This window comes from Sinocyclocheilus grahami, unplaced genomic scaffold, assembly GCF_001515645.1.
Source record: "Sinocyclocheilus grahami isolate Dianchi unplaced genomic scaffold, SAMN03320097.WGS_v1.1 scaffold792.1, whole genome shotgun sequence".
NCBI lineage: Eukaryota > Metazoa > Chordata > Actinopteri > Cypriniformes > Cyprinidae > Sinocyclocheilus > Sinocyclocheilus grahami.
This window is the reverse complement of record NW_015505971.1, coordinates 377,661-396,864: the sequence shown is the minus strand read 5'-3', so window position 1 is coordinate 396,864 and position 19,204 is coordinate 377,661. Positions and strand designations below refer to the sequence as shown.

Sequence of the window (19,204 nt, the reverse complement as noted above, 5' to 3'; positions counted from 1 at the left end):
AAAAAAAAAAAAAAAGTTTTTTTTTTATATAAAAATTATATTCTGTCTTGTCTGTTTTAATTTCTCTAGATTTATGATTTAATGCAAGTATATTTTCATAAACACTGGAAATTAAAACGAATGCATAAAAACATCTACAATTTAATTAATCTTTTAATTTTTAATCAAACAAAAACTTAATTCTTTTATTTTTTTGACAAACAAAATGCTGCAGAATCAAGGTTTGCTGTTAAAAATAAAACAAGGAAGAAAGATAGTGATATCCCTTAAAAATATTCGGGCTTGTTTGTAATTCTCATTATTTTCTATGATAATTCTCAATACTCTAGAATCCTCACTAGACACCAAACACTTTCTTTGGCATGTTCACAAGCTGCACATCGAGGAAAACCCTGACAAGCCGAAGTATGACTTCAGAGTGAACTTTTTTGGCCTTTCTGTATCTCGACAGCCCCAGTCCTCATTCACCTTCATCACGGTTTCCAGTAACTCTCCTTGTGTGTTCGGCAGGAGAACGAACTGAGCGGCACGAGGGGAGTAAACGATGACAGAGCGATGGTTTTGTGTGATGCGGTACATGCCTGTCCTCTGGAAGATCTCCAACTCGTCACTCTTCAGCTCTTTGATGGATGCAGTCACAGATTTAAATGCCCCTTTCAGCCGTTTGCCCAGCACCATGTGATCCGGCTCAGCTCGCAGACGAATGCCGTATTTGTCCTTGTCGGTGGACAGAGTGAGCTGGCGGACATTCAGCTCCTGATGGGAAAAAAAGAATCATACGACTCTGTGAATGACACAAGATGTAAATCATGTCAGTGCTAGAAAAATGACATTTAATCATTGAATCAGTGCAGTGACCTGTATGTAACTGGAACTGAATGTATACAAGTGCTAGGTTATTTTAGAAAGGAAAAAGATAAAAGATTGTGAGTAACTTATTGCTGTTGTGTGAATAACATGTAATAACGTAACCAATAAAAAAGTAACCATAGTCTGATTACGAGTATTTTAAAATGTAATATGTGTCCCTGGACCACAAAACCAGTCATAAGGATACATTTTTCGAAATTCAGATTTATACATCATCTGAAAGCTGAATAAATAATCTTTCCATTGATGTATGGTTTGTTAGGATCGGACAATATTTGGCTGAGATACAACTATTTGAAAATCTGGAATCTGAGGGTGCAAAAAAATCTAAATATTGAGAAAATCATCTTTAAAGTTGTTCAAATGAAGTTCTTAGCAATGCATACTACTAATAAAACATTAAGTTTTGATATATTTACGGTAGGAAATGTACTAAATATCTTCATGGAACATGATCTTTACTTAATATCCTAATGATTTTTGGCATAAAAGAAAACTGGATAATTTTGACCCATACAATGTATTGTTGGCTATTGCTACAAATATCCCCCAGCGCCTTAACACTGCTTTTGTGCTCCAGGGTCACAAATAATCTAATCACAAGTTAATTTTTGGAATCTGATTATGTAATCTAGATTACATGCAATCAGTAACTACCCAGCATTCACTGATGAGCAAGTGAAGGGATGCTGCATTTCTCCAAATCAGATGAAGAAACTAACTCAACCTAATCTTGGATGGCCCGAGGGTGAGGGCGTTTTAGGTTTGTGTGTGAACTGTTCATTTAAAGCGAGAGGCTTGAGCGAGGGTTCGTGTTCAGTGTATTACAGTGGAGGCTGTTCATTACATCAGGTGACGGCAGCGTCTGCTGTGTTTCTCACACTGGGAGAGCAGAATAAAAACCAGCTCAGATTGTGCCTCCACAGCGACGCTCGTATGTTCATCACGAGTCACAGAGTCTCCCTCATGAATATATTTGTGAGTGGAGCGGGTCGTGGTGAACGCCGGCACTCTGATCAATGGCAGGCGTGTGACGCCCAATGCTTTCTCCACAGAGGGGTTTAACAATCGAGCGCGGCAGACACGGAGACAGAGTGGCTAATTTTAGCTCGGAGGCCCAGCCCACCCATAAACCATTGCGGCAGGGGCTGGAGATGAAGGACGCAGGTTGAGTGTCTGCTCTCTCTCTCACGCACACACACACACACTCTCTCTCTCTCTCTCTCTCTCTCTCTCTCTCTCTCTCTCTCTCTCTCTCTCTCTCTCTCTCTCTCTCTCTCTCTCTCTCTCTCTCTCTCTCTCTCTCTCTCTCTCTCTCTCTCTCTCTCTCTCTCTCTCTCTCTCTCTCTCTCTCTCTCTCTCTCTCTCTCTCTCTCTCTCTCTCTCTCTCTCTCTCTCTCTCTCTCTCTCTCTCTCTCTCTCTCTCTCTCTCTCTCTCTCTCTCTCTCTCTCTCTCTCTCTCTCTCTCTCTCTCTCTCTCTCTCTCTCTCTCTCTCTCTCTCTCTCTCTCTCTCTCTCTCTCTCTCTCTCTCTCTCTCTCTCTCTCTCTCTCTCTCTCTCTCTCTCTCTCTCTCTCTCTCTCTCTCTCTCTCTCTCTCTCTCTCTCTCTCTCTCTCTCTCTCTCTCTCTCTCTCTCTCTCTCTCTCTCTCTCTCTCTCTCTCTCTCTCTCTCTCTCTCTCTCTCTCTCTCTCTCTCTCTCTCTCTCTCTCTCTCTCTCTCTCTCTCTCTCTCTCTCTCTCTCTCTCTCTCTCTCTCTCTCTCTCTCTCTCTCTCTCTCTCTCTCTCTCTCTCTCTCTCTCTCTCTCTCTCTCTCTCTCTCTCTCTCTCTCTCTCTCTCTCTCTCTCTCTCTCTCTCTCTCTCTCTCTCTCTCTCTCTCTCTCTCTCTCTCTCTCTCTCTCTCTCTCTCTCTCTCTCTCTCTCTCTCTCTCTCTCTCTCTCTCTCTCTCTCTCTCTCTCTCTCTCTCTCTCTCTCTCTCTCTCTCTCTCTCTCTCTCTCTCTCTCTCTCTCTCTCTCTCTCTCTCTCTCTCTCTCTCTCTCACACTCACACACTCTCTCACACTCACACTTTCTCTCTCTCTCTCTCTTCTCTCTCTCTCTCACACACACTCACACTCACATGCTCTCTCACACTCACACGCACACACACTCTCTCTCTCTCTCTCTCTCTCTCACACTCACACACTCTCTCACACTCACACTCTCTCTCACACTCACACTCTCTCTCTCTCTCTCTCTCACACACACACACACACACACACACTCACTCACTCGCACTTAAAAATTAATTTACAGATATCAGTGACTTTACTTTGACAAGTCAAAGTTGAACCTACTAGTCACAAACAGAATTATGCCCTCTTAGTGATGTATAATCAAATCTTAACTAGTTATAACTGGATTAAAGCTAAGTTCATTTGGATATCTTTAAAATAAACCTATCTGAACGTGATTTGTAGAAAACTGTAGGTTTAACCAGAATTAAGACTGATTTAAATTCACTTAAATTAGAAGTTGATCTTTTTTAAAGTCTAATAAATGTTAAAATTGATAGCTCTCAATTACACTGTAATGTTAAATGTAAATGTAAACATTACATATAGTCAATGGTTAAACATAAGGGAAGAAACAATTTCCTACAGACATCAGCAGTACTGGTATCAGTGATACTGGCTTTCGGTCATAAAAAAAGATGCCACTAAACAAATATTAAAAATACACTGTATTTATGTTATTTCTACATTAATTTGAAGACTGAATGTGAAATTATTGCAATATATAAGTATATTTAAAAACTTTAATGTTTTATATATATATATATATATATATATATATATATATTTACATTTAGATATTTAGCAGATGCTTGTATACAGTCAGCAGCTCTCCAACCAAAGCTGTACTGCTGCAGCGTCACGATGCTCTCTCACCTTGACAGGCAGGGTCTTCCGGTCTCGGATCACACGGCCCAGCTCGATGACCGACTGCATCTGAGATACAGCGCTCTCGATGCGCTTGTCTATCAGAGACTCCCTGACACACACACACACACACACTCATGTCATGCTGTGGAAGAGCTGGGACACAACAAAACAACCACAGCCAATCAAGTGGCTCATAATAAGGAGCGCTTCACACTAGGGTTGTGACGGTGAGGAAATTTTCCCACCGGTTAATAGACGTGTGACAACACCGGTAATACCGGTATCACCGCGGGGGCGGGGCGTACCCTCTTTTCCTCGCTTTCCTTCACTTTTAAATAGCTTGTAAAAGCGGCGTGCGCATTTTATTTTCACTTTCAAATAGCGGCAATTCGGCATAAAGCAATTGTTAGTTTTTAGTTCGTTTGAATTTTCCCTCTTTTCCTCGATTTCCTTCGCTTTTAAATAGCTTAAAAGCGCCGTGCGCATTTTACTTTCACTTTCGAATTAGCGGCAGGTCGGCGTCAATTGCTTGAATGCAACAAAATTACAACGTCAAACTCACTTTAGCTATAGGGCAGGCTATGCCTAATATAAAATAACAAATTACTTGCATAAAGTTTAAACAGGTCTATACAAAAACTGGAAATAAGTATACATGTATAATATATAACCAAATAAATAAGAAACGTAGAACGTTTAAACGAGTAAGAAAGCTTGGAGGCACGGCATACACCTTGATGTCAAATAAAATAAATAAATGACACAAAGTTTAAATAAAGTAAAAATCAGCAAACAATGTGGAACGAATTAAATAAGAAACGAATGTTTAAAAAAACTTCCAAAATCACCTTATATAAACGGCAAAAGTCAACAGGCTTTTCAAAATCCAAAATATTGCCAAACAGGCGCTTTTGCACTTCGTTTCGAAACTAAATCATCCGCGATCGTCTCGTCTGTCTCGCCTCGCTCGTCTCGCCTGTCTCGCCTCACTCTTCTCGCCTGTCTTGCCCCTCTCGTCTCGTCTGTCTCGCCTCACTCGTCTCGTCTGTCTCGCCTCGCTCTTCTCGCCTGTCTCGCCCCTCTCGTCTCGTCTGTCTCGCCCCACACGTCTCGTCTGTCTCGCCCCACTCGTCTCGTCTGTCTCGCCCCACTCGTCTCGTCTGTCTCGCCCCACTCGTCTCGTCTGTCTCGCCTCCCTCGTCTCGTCTGTCTCGCCTCCCTCGTCTCGTCTGTCTCGCCTCCCTCGTCTCGTCTGTCTCGCCTCACTCGTCTCGTCTGTCTCGCCTCACTCGTCTCGTCTGTCTCGCCTCACTCGTCTCGTCTGTCTCGCCTCACTCTCCTCACGTGATAAATGAAATCTAATCTGTGAGCCACGTTCAGTTTTTAATTGTAGTGTCTGTTCTTTTACTGAACTAAAGGATTTGTATTACTATAAAAAATCAAAACGACGGGGGTCGGTGGGCAAGTGACGTAACCGGTGCTGCGGCTTAACACCGGTATCACCGTCAGCACCGTCTATCACGGCAAGCCTACTTCACGCTTGACCCTAAATTCAGAGCAAGACTTCACACAGTCATTAATAAAATAAATAGTTAGCTTGAGTTAAAGGCCACTGAAGGTCACACAGTGAATGTTCTGCGAGAGTTTCTGTCACTGATTGCTGTGTTCACTGATCTCACTGAATACACATTCATCTCTGTTCAGTTTAGCATTCATAATTCAGGTGTCTCACTCTATTTTTGGGCTGGAGTGACCCAGTTACATAAACACAGCCACTATGTTAAGAGATAATTAGTCTGACCAACTAGCAGTAATCCAAAAGCTAATTAGTCCTACTTTACAGAGTCAAATTAAACCATATGCTTTCTATATTTTACATGTATACATTTATATTTGTTTTTCAATTTGTGGTTATTTATATTTTTTTTTTACTATTTTTATTTAGTTTTAGTGTAGTTTATTTTAGATGTACTGAAAACTCATTGGACAAACTCATCCATAGTTTATGTTTTTTCTGATTTCTCCATTTTGGTTTGACTTTTCTGCAGGGGTTAAAGCAAGAAGAAAAATAAAGAGCCTGAACTTTTTTCCGGGGGTTGCGGGGGCCGACACATACACAGAGTTATTTGGCAAACAAAAAAAGAAAATGATTTTCCTTGAAACTAACTAGTAACGTATCGGTCATTGCCATTAGCCCTTGACAGGCTCAGACTACAGATTATGGAGGGATATTTGAAACAGCAATACCAAGAATGTTGACTCATTACAGTATGGTGCAAACATTTAGGATGCTTTTGATATCAAGTTTTGCTGGTTAGCTTTGTCCTTGACAGGGTACAAGATGACCTACAATCTAAAACATGACATTTCTGAAATTGCTTTGTTCAAAAGAAATAATGGTAAATTAAATACTAGAAAATGAATATAAAATAGGAAATATACAAAAAGACAGTTTACTACACAAAACTACAGTTCAGTTCAATTAACAACAACAAAAACATTAAAATGGTCCAAGAACTGGTAACTTAAACAGGGTTCGTACAGATACTGCAAAATAAAATTCCAGGACTTGCACTACTTTTTTGGTTTTCAAGGACTAAAATCAGATCTCACTTATCAATGTTGTTATTATCTTTCAAATTATAATAAATAAACGAATTTAAAAAATGGTACAAATAAAGTGCGGCACATGCAAAGAATGCAATGACTGTGGCAACTTTAACATTTGAAAGGATACTACGCCAAAGTTATCGCTTTCCTTATTCAAACTGATTTTTTTTAATGAATATATGATTGACCTGAAGAATGAAAGCTATATCATACACTTGGAAAATCATGAGCTATATCACGCTCATAGACACTAGGGGTGTGATGATAAACTTAGCTCACGAGGCGAGACAAAATGCAGATACTTGGTTCACTAGAACGAGACAATGTTTTAATACTTTAAGAAATGTTCTAATGACAAAATATTTGTCTTTTAATCACAAAAAGTAAACCAGTGCAGTTGTATTTTGAAATGTTTTAACTAATCTAGGGCTTAACTAATGATTATTTTGCTAATCAAGTAATCTACTGATTATTTCGACAAATGAGTAATCTGATGTTTTTTTAGTAATACAAATAGAACTAAGTGGCAAAGCAGGCTTTAATATGACTGTTTATATATAAAGTAACGATGAGGCAATACTAATTGGCCTCAAATAAAGTATCAAAACCAAGTAAATGGTTTTATTGAACAACACTGTTAAATACATAATGTAATATGCCTTTATTTTAAATTTTCAACGTGTCGCGCTCGAGACCAAGGCTTCTTTTCTATTCATCAGCTGCGACTCTGCAATTGGATACTATTATGCGCGTCTCCTGTTTATAAGTGCAAAGACTTCTGATTGGCTAGTAATGTTAGTTTGGCTGAGAGTGAAAGCTGTGTTCCTCTCATACATTGGTAGGCGAACCAATGAACTCGAACGTGATATCAACAAGTGTTTTTAAATGTAGGACGACTATCTTATTTTCCCGCAGCCAAACGGCGCACGCCGGAGATCCGGCACGGTGCCGGAGAACTTTAAGCCCTGATTCTGACTTCTTGTTAAAAACACCATAAACTACACATATTTAGTGCTGGGTAATAACTAATATGTAATCTGAATAACATAAACAGATAAAACAATAATAAAAAGTTCTTGTAATGACACGGTTTTAAAATACGTATAATCAGATTACAGCTACTATTACATTGATTTCCGTGATTATTCCATTTTGTTCACACAATGAGAGTAAACCGTTCATAATTCCTTGATTTTCCCTAATCAACCTTTTCTATCCTTTAAATTTTTCAGTTTTAGAAATTCTACTACTTTCATTTGTTTGGAAAGTTTTATGTTTTTATGACTTAATTATGAACTTTATAAACTTACAAACCCATTTTGGAAACACTGATGTAATGTCATGCTTAATGTACTTCAAGTTGTTGCTAAATATTTCTATTTGTATTTTTATATCAATACGGTCAAATGTTATCCTATTCAAATCAATGTGACAAATTTGGTCAAAAGTAATATGAAAGAAACCAAAAAAGTAATCAGATTATATGTGACCCTGGACCACAAAACCAGTCATAAGGGTCAATTTTTTAAAATTGACATTAATACATCATCTGAAAGCTGAATAAATGATCTTTCCATTGGTGTATGGTTTGTTAGGATCGGACAATATTTGGCTGAAATACAACTATTTGAAAATCTGGAATCTGAGGGTGCAAAAAAATCGAAATATTGAGAAAATCATCTTTAAAGTTGTCCAGTAATGCATATTACTAATTAAAAATTAAGTTTTGATATATTTACAGTAGAGAAATGTACAAAATATCTTCATGGAACATGATCTTTACTTAATATCCAAATGATTTTTAGCATAAAAGAGAAATGTATAATTGTGACCCATACAATGTATTGTTGGCTATTGCTACAAATATCCCCCAGCGACTCAACACTGCGTTTGTGCTGCAGGGTCACATATTACCTAAAACGTGAATATGAATTCAGTAAGGCCCTACAGTTTTGTAAGCAATCTAATCACTGTATACAGAACATCCTCAGTACACTACGAGCTTTGCATCAAGTTGACTGGAAAGACCTCCGTCTGTGGACTGTTTCTCGGTTACAGTGTTCAGTGAAATGCAGCTCATTGAAATATTAGGAAGATGTTCAATCAGTAAATGAGGAGTTTGTCCTCGTCTCTGACAGCAGGTCACCTCTGAGAGAAACATTAATACACACAGAGCACAGTAACACAGGACACTACGTGAATTAATAAAAGCAGCAGAGACGGACTGAAGGTTGAAGGACTTTCGGCGCGTTTTACTGCTCAAACCAGAGTCCAGCTCAACAGAGGTACTGTGGGAAATGTGTTTACAGCCGGACATTAAAGGACACGCTAAATCATGTCAGCAGCACACAAGGACACACAAGGACCGTCCTGACTTCACTCTCGACATCGGACCGGACACGATAGCTATGCTTCCATCACCCTATTTTAATGCGCGAGTGATGGAAACGCCAAATTTCGAATAAAAATCCCTTAAGTTTTTTTACGCTCGCTTGAGGTGGTTTTTGACTTGTGCGAAAATAATGGGAGATGGAAACACATTTTGCGAATAAATTCCTCCAAGCGCATCAAAAAAGGCATGTGACTTTGCGCTACGGGACGGCAAAACCTGACTAACCAGCGGACCGATCTCACTCCACAGCATCTGAAATGTTGTTATGGTCATTCAGAAATGCACGAGAAAAGTCTGTCATCAAAGCATATCTGTATAATTGTCTCACACGACTGCGTTCCCAAACAGCAGCATCCGCCTCCGAAAGCATTGACCGCATTCATTGTGTTTCGTCTGCTCGCTCTGAGGCGCAAGTCATTTATTATATATGAAAATTGTTATATTCTCTTACGTTTCTTAGTGATTTATAGTGCCAGTTTATCAGGAAGTGACGATTTTGTTCTCTTCGACTTGTTGGATGGAAACGCAAATGATTTATGTGATATTCCGGTTTTGCACACAAGTTAAATTCGCAACTTTGGATGTAAACCCGGCTAATAAAACCACAAACGCTCTTCTTTAAGAGCCGCAGGACACCTGAAGTTCATGGAATAAGGAAAAACAGTTTTCTTCCATCAGACCGTCTCTGAAGGCATCAGTGGTTGTGTGGAATCACACTGAGCTTTGCATCTGATGGAGTTTAATCTGCTTCATCAGTCGTCTGATGGAGAGTTTCTCCAGCATATCGATCTGTTTCCTTCCATCCAACTACTGATGGAAACATTCTGCTTACAAAGTTCAACTCAAACTCGTTTCCAGAGTTCCTCTCTATAATATCAGCTCGTTTCATCATCTCACTTCATTTAACTTGCTTTTAAATTACGTTTTTACTATATATATATATATAGTTTTAAATTCTACTATAAGTTTTAAAATGACAATAAATGAGGTTTCAAGAAAGAGTTTTAAAAACACTAGAATTGTATTAGTTTAACTGAGCAGAAGGTGTTGTTCTATTTATTGTGAAACACTAGGTGTTTGTTAATGGCTGTGAACGATTGCAGGATATACAGTGTACAGCCGTTTTATATACACTGCCATTCAAGTTTGGGATGATTATCCTTGATGAATAAGAAGTTGAAAAGAACAGCATTTATTCAAAATAGAAATATTTTCTAACAATATACACTACTGTTCAATAGTGTGGGGTCGGTAAATTTCTTTACCGGTTCTTTCTTTTTTTTGTTTTCAAAGAAATTAAAGCTTTTATTCAGCAAGGATGTGCTTAATTGATGAAAAGTGACAGTAAAGACTTATATTGTCCTAAAATATTTCCATTTTGAATAAATGCTGTTCTTTTCAACTTTTTATACAACCAAATAAAAATTGCTGAATTCACACTCGCGTTTTCAGTAATATAATCTGATTATTTTTTTGGTTTCTTTTATATTACTTTTGACCTAATTTGTCAAATTGATTTAAAAACTTTTTCAACATTGATAATAAATCAGCATACGTGACCCTGGAGCACAAAACCAGTCATAAGGATACATTTTTCGAAATTGAGATTTATGCATCATCTGAAAGCTGAATAAATAGCTTTCCATTGATGTATGGTTTGTTAGGATCGGACAATATTTGGCTGAGATACAACTCTTTGAAAATCTGGAATCTGAGCGTGCAAAAAAATCGAAATATTGAGAAAATCATCTTTAAAGTTGTTCAAATGAAGTTCTCAGCAATGCATCTTACTAATCAAACATTAAGGTTTGATATATTTACGGTAGGAAATGTACAAAATATCTTCATGGAACATGATCTTTACTTAATATCCTAATGATTTTTGGCATAAAAGAGAAATGTATAATTGTGACCCATACAATGTATTGTTGGCTATTGCTACAAATATCCCCCAGCGACTTAACACTGCTTTTGTGCTGCAGGGACACATATTAGAATGATTTCTGAAGTATCATGTGACACTTTAGACTTGAGTAATGATGCTGAAAATGTAGCTTTGATCACAGAAATAAATTAGTTTAATGTAAAATAAAATAGAAAACTCTTATGCAGCCCTGATGAGCAGAAGAGACTTCATTAAAAAAAAAAAAAGATTAACAGTCTTACTGATGCCAAACTTCTGAATGGCAGTGTGTATGCTAGGACAAGAAAGAGCAAAGACGTGTCTGTATGAGCAGTGGCAGTAATGCTGTGTACCTGACATGCGGCAGCATGAGGTAGTGAATGCTCGCCGTGTCCTTCTCCTCCACTGACGCCGGGTCGATCAGATGACACAGGTTCTGGTACATCAGCTCCGTTATGAACGGCGTGAAGGGAGCCTGAGACCAAGAAACACGCCATTAGTGAAGGAACACAGCAATGAAAGCACAACTCTATTCATGTAACCATCATGACACAAAGCCAAGGTTAATAACAGACATCAAACTCATAACCAGGATTTTCTTTGGTTTTCCTCCCTCTTAAACCTTTCACTCTTGAACATCTGTCATCACCTGCTTAAGCAATAACTCAACAATGAGGATTTATGGAGATTAATTAAAGCATTAAATACTCAGAATCACTGAAGAGGAAAATGGGCCATTGGCTGTCTCACACCCTGCTTATCTATCAAATGATTTTGCCAATTACCTATTGGGTCAGTTATTAATTACCACAGTAAATGAGCTCTACTGACGCCCTGCCTTCGTAGTTATGAAAGGATGATCAGCTCTACAACTATTACACAGCAAAATCAGCTTCTTAATCTGTCATTTTAACTTGTTTTCCAAAAATAGATAGATAAATAAACATCCTTAAAACTAGATACATTTACCAAGCATAATTACATGAACTATTAAGGGAATAATTCGTTAAAAGGTTACAATTGCATTTTAAGTTAGGGACTGTTTCTAGTATATTGATAATATAATTTAAGTATTTTTTCCAGTATACAAACCAGTGGTTTTAGTGATTTTAATTTTAGCATTGCACCATAATTCTTCCACCAGCATTGCTACACTTCTATCATTTCATCACACTCCACTGAGAATGACCACATTCCTTCTCTTCTCTACATCTGAAGTATGTAGGAGCTGCGAGCGCTGGCGTGACTCACCATCAGTCTGCACATGGAGAAGAGCACGCTGAAGAGGGTCTCCAGGGCTCGCATGCAGTCCTCAGTACCACTCTCACCCTGAACACACACACACACACACACACATAGAGAGAGAGAGGGGCTAACAGCTGCAAGCACATAGCACGCAACACACTGCCTCTACAGCGCACTGTCACAACACCGCATCATGTGTGAGCCTGCAGGTCCAGCTCTGTGTTTACACTCATGTTAACAGCAGAATGTACAGAGACGCTCTATGATGAGAGCTGAACATGCACAGATTGATCAAGATAAACTGAAAAGACCCAGATTTAATGTAAAGAGTTCATCAGTGAGAAGCAGCTTCTCAATATTAGAAAATGCAAACGGGCTTATGACAAACACCTGGGGCACACCTAACTTTTTGAACAATTGAGCGAGCCAAACTGATGAGAAACGATGAGATCTAACAAAATGAGTACAAATTAGCAAATTTGTAGTACTGGAACATCTGAGAAAACCTCACTAAACATGTCAAATTTTCATTTTTTAAGCACCTGCTGAGCTCATGAGCCTCAAACGAGATGTGTTGGGTGATTATTATCACCCATTAAAGAAATTATTGTATAATATTTATTTATACACATTTTTTACATAAATGTTTACAGTCAATTTGCCTAACTCAGCTTTACCATTTGCATTAATAAATCCTTCTATTATGGTTTATTAATGCCTAAGTTTATATAAAATTTACATCAAATTTTGTTCACAACACCAGAATGTCTTTCATTTCAAGGGGGTTAAATTATTTTTATACATCTTTTTTTACCTTCTCTAATATTCCCCTCATAGCTTAAACCTTTCACTCTTGAACATCTGTCATCACCTGCTTAAGCAATAACTCAACAATGAGGATTTATGGAGATTAATTAAAGCATTAAATACTCAGAATCACTGAAGAGGAAAATGGGCCATTGGCTGTCTCACACCCTGCTTATCTATCAAATGATTTTGCCAATTACCTATTGGGTCAGTTATTAATTACCACAGTAAATGAGCTCTACTGACGCCCTGCCTTCGTAGTTATGAAAGGATGATCAGCTCTACAACTATTACACAGCAAAATCAGCTTCTTAATCTGTCATTTTAACTTGTTTTCCAAAAATAGATAGATAAATAAATAAACATCCTTAAAACTAGATACATTTACCAAGCATAATTACATGAACTATTAAGGGAATAAATTCGTTAAAAGGTTACAATTGCATTTTAAGTTAGGGACTGTTTCTAGTATATTGATAATATAATTTAAGTATTTTTTCCAGTATACAAACCAGTGGTTTTAGTGATTTTAATTTTAGCATTGCACCATAATTCTTCCACCAGCATTGCTACACTTCTATCATTTCATCACACTCCACTGAGAATGACCACATTCCTTCTCTTCTCTACATCTGAAGTATGTAGGAGCTGCGAGCGCTGGCGTGACTCACCATCAGTCTGCACATGGAGAAGAGCACGCTGAAGAGGGTCTCCAGGGCTCGCATGCAGTCCTCAGTACCACTCTCACCCTGAACACACACACACACACACACACATAGAGAGAGAGATTGGCTAACAGCTGCAAGCACATAGCACGCAACACACTGCCTCTACAGCGCACTGTCACAACACCGCATCATGTGTGAGCCTGCAGGTCCAGCTCTGTGTTTACACTCATGTTAACAGCAGAATGTACAGAGACGCTCTATGATGAGAGCTGAACATGCACAGATTGATCAAGATAAACTGAAAAGACCCAGATTTAATGTAAAGAGTTCATCAGTGAGAAGCAGCTTCTCAATATTAGAAAATGCAAACGGGCTTATGACAAACACCTGGGGCACACCTAACTTTTTGAACAATTGAGCGAGCCAAACTGATGAGAAACGATGAGATCTAACAAAATGAGTACAAATTAGCAAATTTGTAGTACTGGAACATCTGAGAAAACCTCACTAAACATGTCAAATTTTCATTTTTTAAGCACCTGCTGAGCTCATGAGCCTCAAACGAGATGTGTTGGGTGATTATTATCACCCATTAAAGAAATTATTGTATAATATTTATTTATACACATTTTTTACATAAATGTTTACAGTCAATTTGCCTAACTCAGCTTTACCATTTGCATTAATAAATCCTTCTATTATGGTTTATTAATGCCTAAGTTTATATAAAATTTACATCAAATTTTGTTCACAACACCAGAATGTCTTTCATTTCAAGGGGGTTAAATTATTTTTATACATCTTTTTTTACCTTCTCTAATATTCCCCTCATAGTTTCCAAACCGCTTTGTCCAAACCTCACACATATTACTCTCTATAATAGTGAACAATGGAGCTAAAGAGGGCCCATGGGACATTCTCTTCTCCCAAAACACCACAAAAACACTACAGCACTTTCTGCAGTACTGCATAAAACTGTTTTGCATAACTGTGGAATAATGGATTTGTTGTGGCGTATGTGCAAAATGGGTCCATCTAAACCGCAAGTGACAATAAAGGTGATTAACATTTGTTAAATACACCAACATTGCAGTTGTAAGATTGCACAGTTGCCCCGTTCATCAACAAAGCAGAATAATACAGAAGTTGTTATAAAACACATGATCTTATGAATGATGCCACAAGTGAATGTACCAACAAAACGAAGCAGGAAAAAGCCGGCAAACATTTTCTTTCTATCATAATAAAAAATCAGACCAGATGAAAACTCGCATGCATTTCTTATCCATTGCACCCTAATAAGAATTTATGCATTGATAATGGGTTTCTTTCTTTCTGTCTGTCTCTTGTTTGCAAATGGACCAAGCATTGATTTAACAGAAATTTCAAAGTGCATTTCGCACAATATGGATGAAAGACATTCAGGGATGCGATATCTTTCTGTGTTTTACGGCCTTTATAATGGTTTTCAGTGTGGCCCACTTTTAGAGCAAAGATCACAAGCAAAGCGGTTTCCATAGAAAAACTAGAGGCTAGAACAAATATATTCTTCCTTCTTTCTTTTGATTAATAAAGAAATCTGAAACAAGGATATTTCCGACAGGTTTTGTGAGATTGGCCTGTGTATGACTCGTATCTCGCCCACCTTCAGCCGCCTGCGGTTCGTCCGCACATACCAGTTGGTGAGCATATCCACGAACTTGACAAGTTTGGGAACCACCGTATAGAGTCTGTAGGCTGGAAACACAAGCACACAAAAACAGATCTATTTCAGACTGTCCTTGTTGTCAAACCTTTTCAAGTGTAGGAGTTACGCATTGATTGGTGTGAGAGTAAGCGCTGGTGGCTCACCTCCCATCTCATCTCTGAAGAATTGAATGAGTGACTGAGTGAAAGACTGGATCCATTTATCCATGATGTTGTCGCTCACGCTGGCTGTGCTCTCGTTGTACAGGAACTCGATGGCCTCTTCCTAATGAGAGCAGAGAACAGATAGACGTGAGCGAGCTCATACTGGTTATGTGTGTGTGCTTCTTCATTTCTGCATACTGGAAGAGAAACCGATGTCAAGCACTGAGCACATCTAGACACATCTACTCTACTGACTCTCAAGGGGAAGTCTGGAAGAAAGAAAATGATCATGGCCAGTTTAAAATGGTGACCCGGTAAAGGAATATTTTTGTTCTTACTCACTAAAGATCTTCTCATTTCTAGTCGTCAAAGCTCCTTTGAGCTTGCATTCGATTCAAATATCAAATGCACTGCAGCATGCCTGACCTTGACAATGACAAATGTCTTAGTAATGTTTAGGAAAGTAGCACTCAAGACATTCTGTCTAAACATCCACTTTCATCTTACACAGAGGAAAGTAAGTCCGAGTTGCTGTCAGTGTGTAGAAAGAGAGGACAAAAAAAAAGGTGCTGAGCTTAAGACGCATGAGAGGATGTCAGTAAAACTACATCAGGTATCCAAAACTTTCTGACCGATGATCCCCTATGAGCCTTTACTTTAAGTTTATTACTCTGATATGTTAAAATATTGAAAGGTTTTATATTTTATGTTTTAAATTATGAACTTTACTAAACGCCTTCGCATGCTACCAAGGTTGAATTTATTTGATTAACTTAAAAATAACTTTTTTCTTCTAATATATTTTAAAATGTGATCTTTTTTCCCCCCGTGATGTCAAAGCCGAACTGAAATCATTCTAATATGCTGATTTCCTGCTGAAGAAACATTTCTAATTATTATAATGTTGAAAACAGTTAATATTTTGTGTGGAATCAGTGGTGCATTTTGTGTTTCAGGATTTGATGATGAACAAAGCTCATAAGAACAGCATTCATTTGAAGTCGTTTGTCTTTACTTAAAAAAAAAATATATATATATATATAAAAAACAGACCGGCATATGGATTGTGGTTTCAATTTGTGAATGTCAGATTTCAAGCGGTTTGCTGCTGAGGCCACAAAAACTGAACTAAACTAAACGTTCTGCGCAGACTGAGCAAAGTCTTGCAGTTGAATGGCTTCAGTGGATCAGAGAGGCTCTGTGCTTCAGGAGATCCGGCCGGTACCTTCTGCAGTCTCTGGATGTTCTGCACCAGGAAGCGGTAGGCGTTGTACCAGGGCAGGAGGACGTCTTTGAGCACGTCTCGAACCCCCTCTTCTTTGAAGCGCAGGTTCTCAGCACGGACCACGGGGGAGTTGATCAGATACAGTCTGGAGGGACAGAAACGATGAAATCAGAGCTGAAAGAGTAGGGATGTAACGATGCCCTGCGAGCCGAGTGAAATCCAGTGAACATAAACAACGTATGCTGTTCTGTGTCAGCTGCGCCACGCGGATACTAGGGCTGGGTTTTGACACAAATTTCACGATCCGATTCCCATTCACAAGCTTGCAATTCGATTCGATTCAATATCGATTATTTTGGACATATATCAGGTACAGTACATACAAATCTCTCAACTAATGCTGTAAAATATACATGAGAGTCAGTGGGTACTACATTACTATAATATTGAAGGTTAAAATTGACTGATTTTTAGGCTATACAACTGCTAAAATTACACCTAATGAAGTTTTTAAAATAATAAAGTTACAATTATATAATATTTCTACTTCAATTCGTTATTTATGATGTCTGTCATATATTTATGAATTTATTCAAACATGAATTAAACATTGGAGAACAGCAAAAATGATAATGAATATGTTATATGGTGCATATTTTCAGCAAAATGCCCCTCTCTACAGTTTATTTTTCTAGCTGAGTTTATGGTCACCGAATACATTTTTTCTAAATGTGACGTTGCATGACACACTGTTTGCAAGACATTATTGACGTATTTGCACGGCTGAAACACTGATTGAGCGATTACATGAGACAGGATACGGATTGTGAAGTTGTACTCTTTCTTTTAACTTACCTTCGGATGTTTAGTCATGTTTATTTTGTGCTGAAACTGGTATTAATGTGGAGGAGATGATCTGTTCACGTCTGTTGAACTGAGGCGCTACAGCGATCTGTCACTTCACATTAAACAGCGCCAAAGCGGCATTTATTGTTTGAATACTGCAATACAATGGACAGAATTTGAACTCTGAGACTTTGTTTCGTATTTAAAGTACCAAAGCACAATGCTTATCGCGATATGCTGGATGGGAAGTGCTCTTCAATGTTCCGTCCATTAACTGAAAACAGGCTACACTAATCGATTCTTGGGATTTAAGAATCGATATCGTTCCGTAAAAATGAGAATCGATTAAAATCGAGATATCGATATTTTTTACTCTGCCCTAGCGGATACGTTTTCTACGTACGAATTGTTGAATAAAGTCATTATTTTAGTTTTCTTTGCGTACAAGAAGTATTCTCGTAGCTTTGTAAAATTACGGTTGAACCCCTGATGTCACATGGATTATTTTAACGATCTCCTTGCTACGTTTCTGGATGTTGATCGTGGTAATTACATTGCTGTCTATGGGAGGGTCAGAGAGCTCTCAGAATGCATCAAAAATATCAATGACAGAATTTAAATTTTTGGGTGAACTATCCCTTTAATACTGTGTTGTTACCTAAATGAGCCACAGCAGTTTTTTTTTGTTTTGTGATAGTTGCTCATGAGTCCCTTGCTTGTTCTGAACAGTTAAACTGTCTGCTGTTCTTCAGAGAAATCCTTCAGCTCCCACAAATTCTTTGGTTTTCCAGCATTTTTGTGTATTTGAGCCCTATACAGCAATGACTGTATGATTTGGAGATGCATCTTTTCACGCTGAGGACAACTGAGGGACTCGTATGCAGCTATAACAGAAGGATCAGACGCTCACTGATGCTCCAGAAGGAAAAACCATGCATTAACAGAATGGAGATGAGTACATTTTTCTTGATTTGCCTAAATATTATACCCTTCAGAAGCTACAGAATATACTTACATGTTTCCCAGAAGACAAAATAATTTAAATGTACCCTGATCTTCAAATTCAAAACGTTTTTATTTCAAAATAATATCGTATACAGTATATTGCACATATTCAATATATCACCAATCCCTAACACAACAAACAAAAGCCAAACTAAAGGGGTGTAAAAGTCATGGTCATATCATATGTGAGAGCGTTTAGTGTGCACGGCCCCATATGGATGGACATAAATATTTATTATTCATTACCCATACGCCCATGTCACAACATGTGCTTGAGAGGGATTTCAAATGGCTCGCAGATTAATATTCGTAGATAGTGTGCAGAAGGAGAATGTTTTGTGTTTGTGTATGATGTGTAGCTTGCTCACCGGAGCGCGTCGGCACCGTAGTTCTGCACAATCAGGCTGGGGTCGGGGTAATTCTTCTTACGCTTGCTCATTTTCTGTCCGTCGCTGCACACACACAACACACACACACACACACATTGGCAGAGATTCCAGGTCAGAGAGCGGTACTGTTTTCCTGCCTGAGGACAGAGTCAGTGCAGGCCGAAGTGTGTGCGTTACCTCGCCAGAACCAGGCCGTTGACAATCACGTTCTTGAACGGCGGTTTCCCAAACAGAGCGGTCGAGAGCACCAGCAGCGTGTAATCGCGATATGCTGGATGGGAAGTGCTCTTCAATGTTCCGTCCATTAACTGAAAACAGGCTACACTAATCGATTCTTGGGATTTAAGAATCGATATCGTTCCGTAAAAATGAGAATCGATTAAAATCGAGATATCGATATTTTTTACTCTGCCCTAGCGGATACGTTTTCTACGTACGAATTGTTGAATAAAGTCATTATTTTAGTTTT

General features: G+C 38.4%; 1 protein-coding gene across 1 annotated transcript in view; it reads right to left on the bottom strand.

The window, feature by feature from the left end:
* The window catches only part of iars1 (isoleucyl-tRNA synthetase 1), a 79,606-nt gene that overhangs the window by 19,584 nt on the left and 40,818 nt on the right, over positions 1 to 19,204 (bottom strand). The window contains 7 exon segments of the mRNA XM_016246273.1: positions 469 to 756; positions 3,801 to 3,903; positions 11,053 to 11,174; positions 13,423 to 13,500; positions 15,065 to 15,156; positions 15,271 to 15,391; positions 16,496 to 16,640. Coding sequence (XP_016101759.1) covers positions 469 to 756; positions 3,801 to 3,903; positions 11,053 to 11,174; positions 13,423 to 13,500; positions 15,065 to 15,156; positions 15,271 to 15,391; positions 16,496 to 16,640 — 949 coding nt within the window.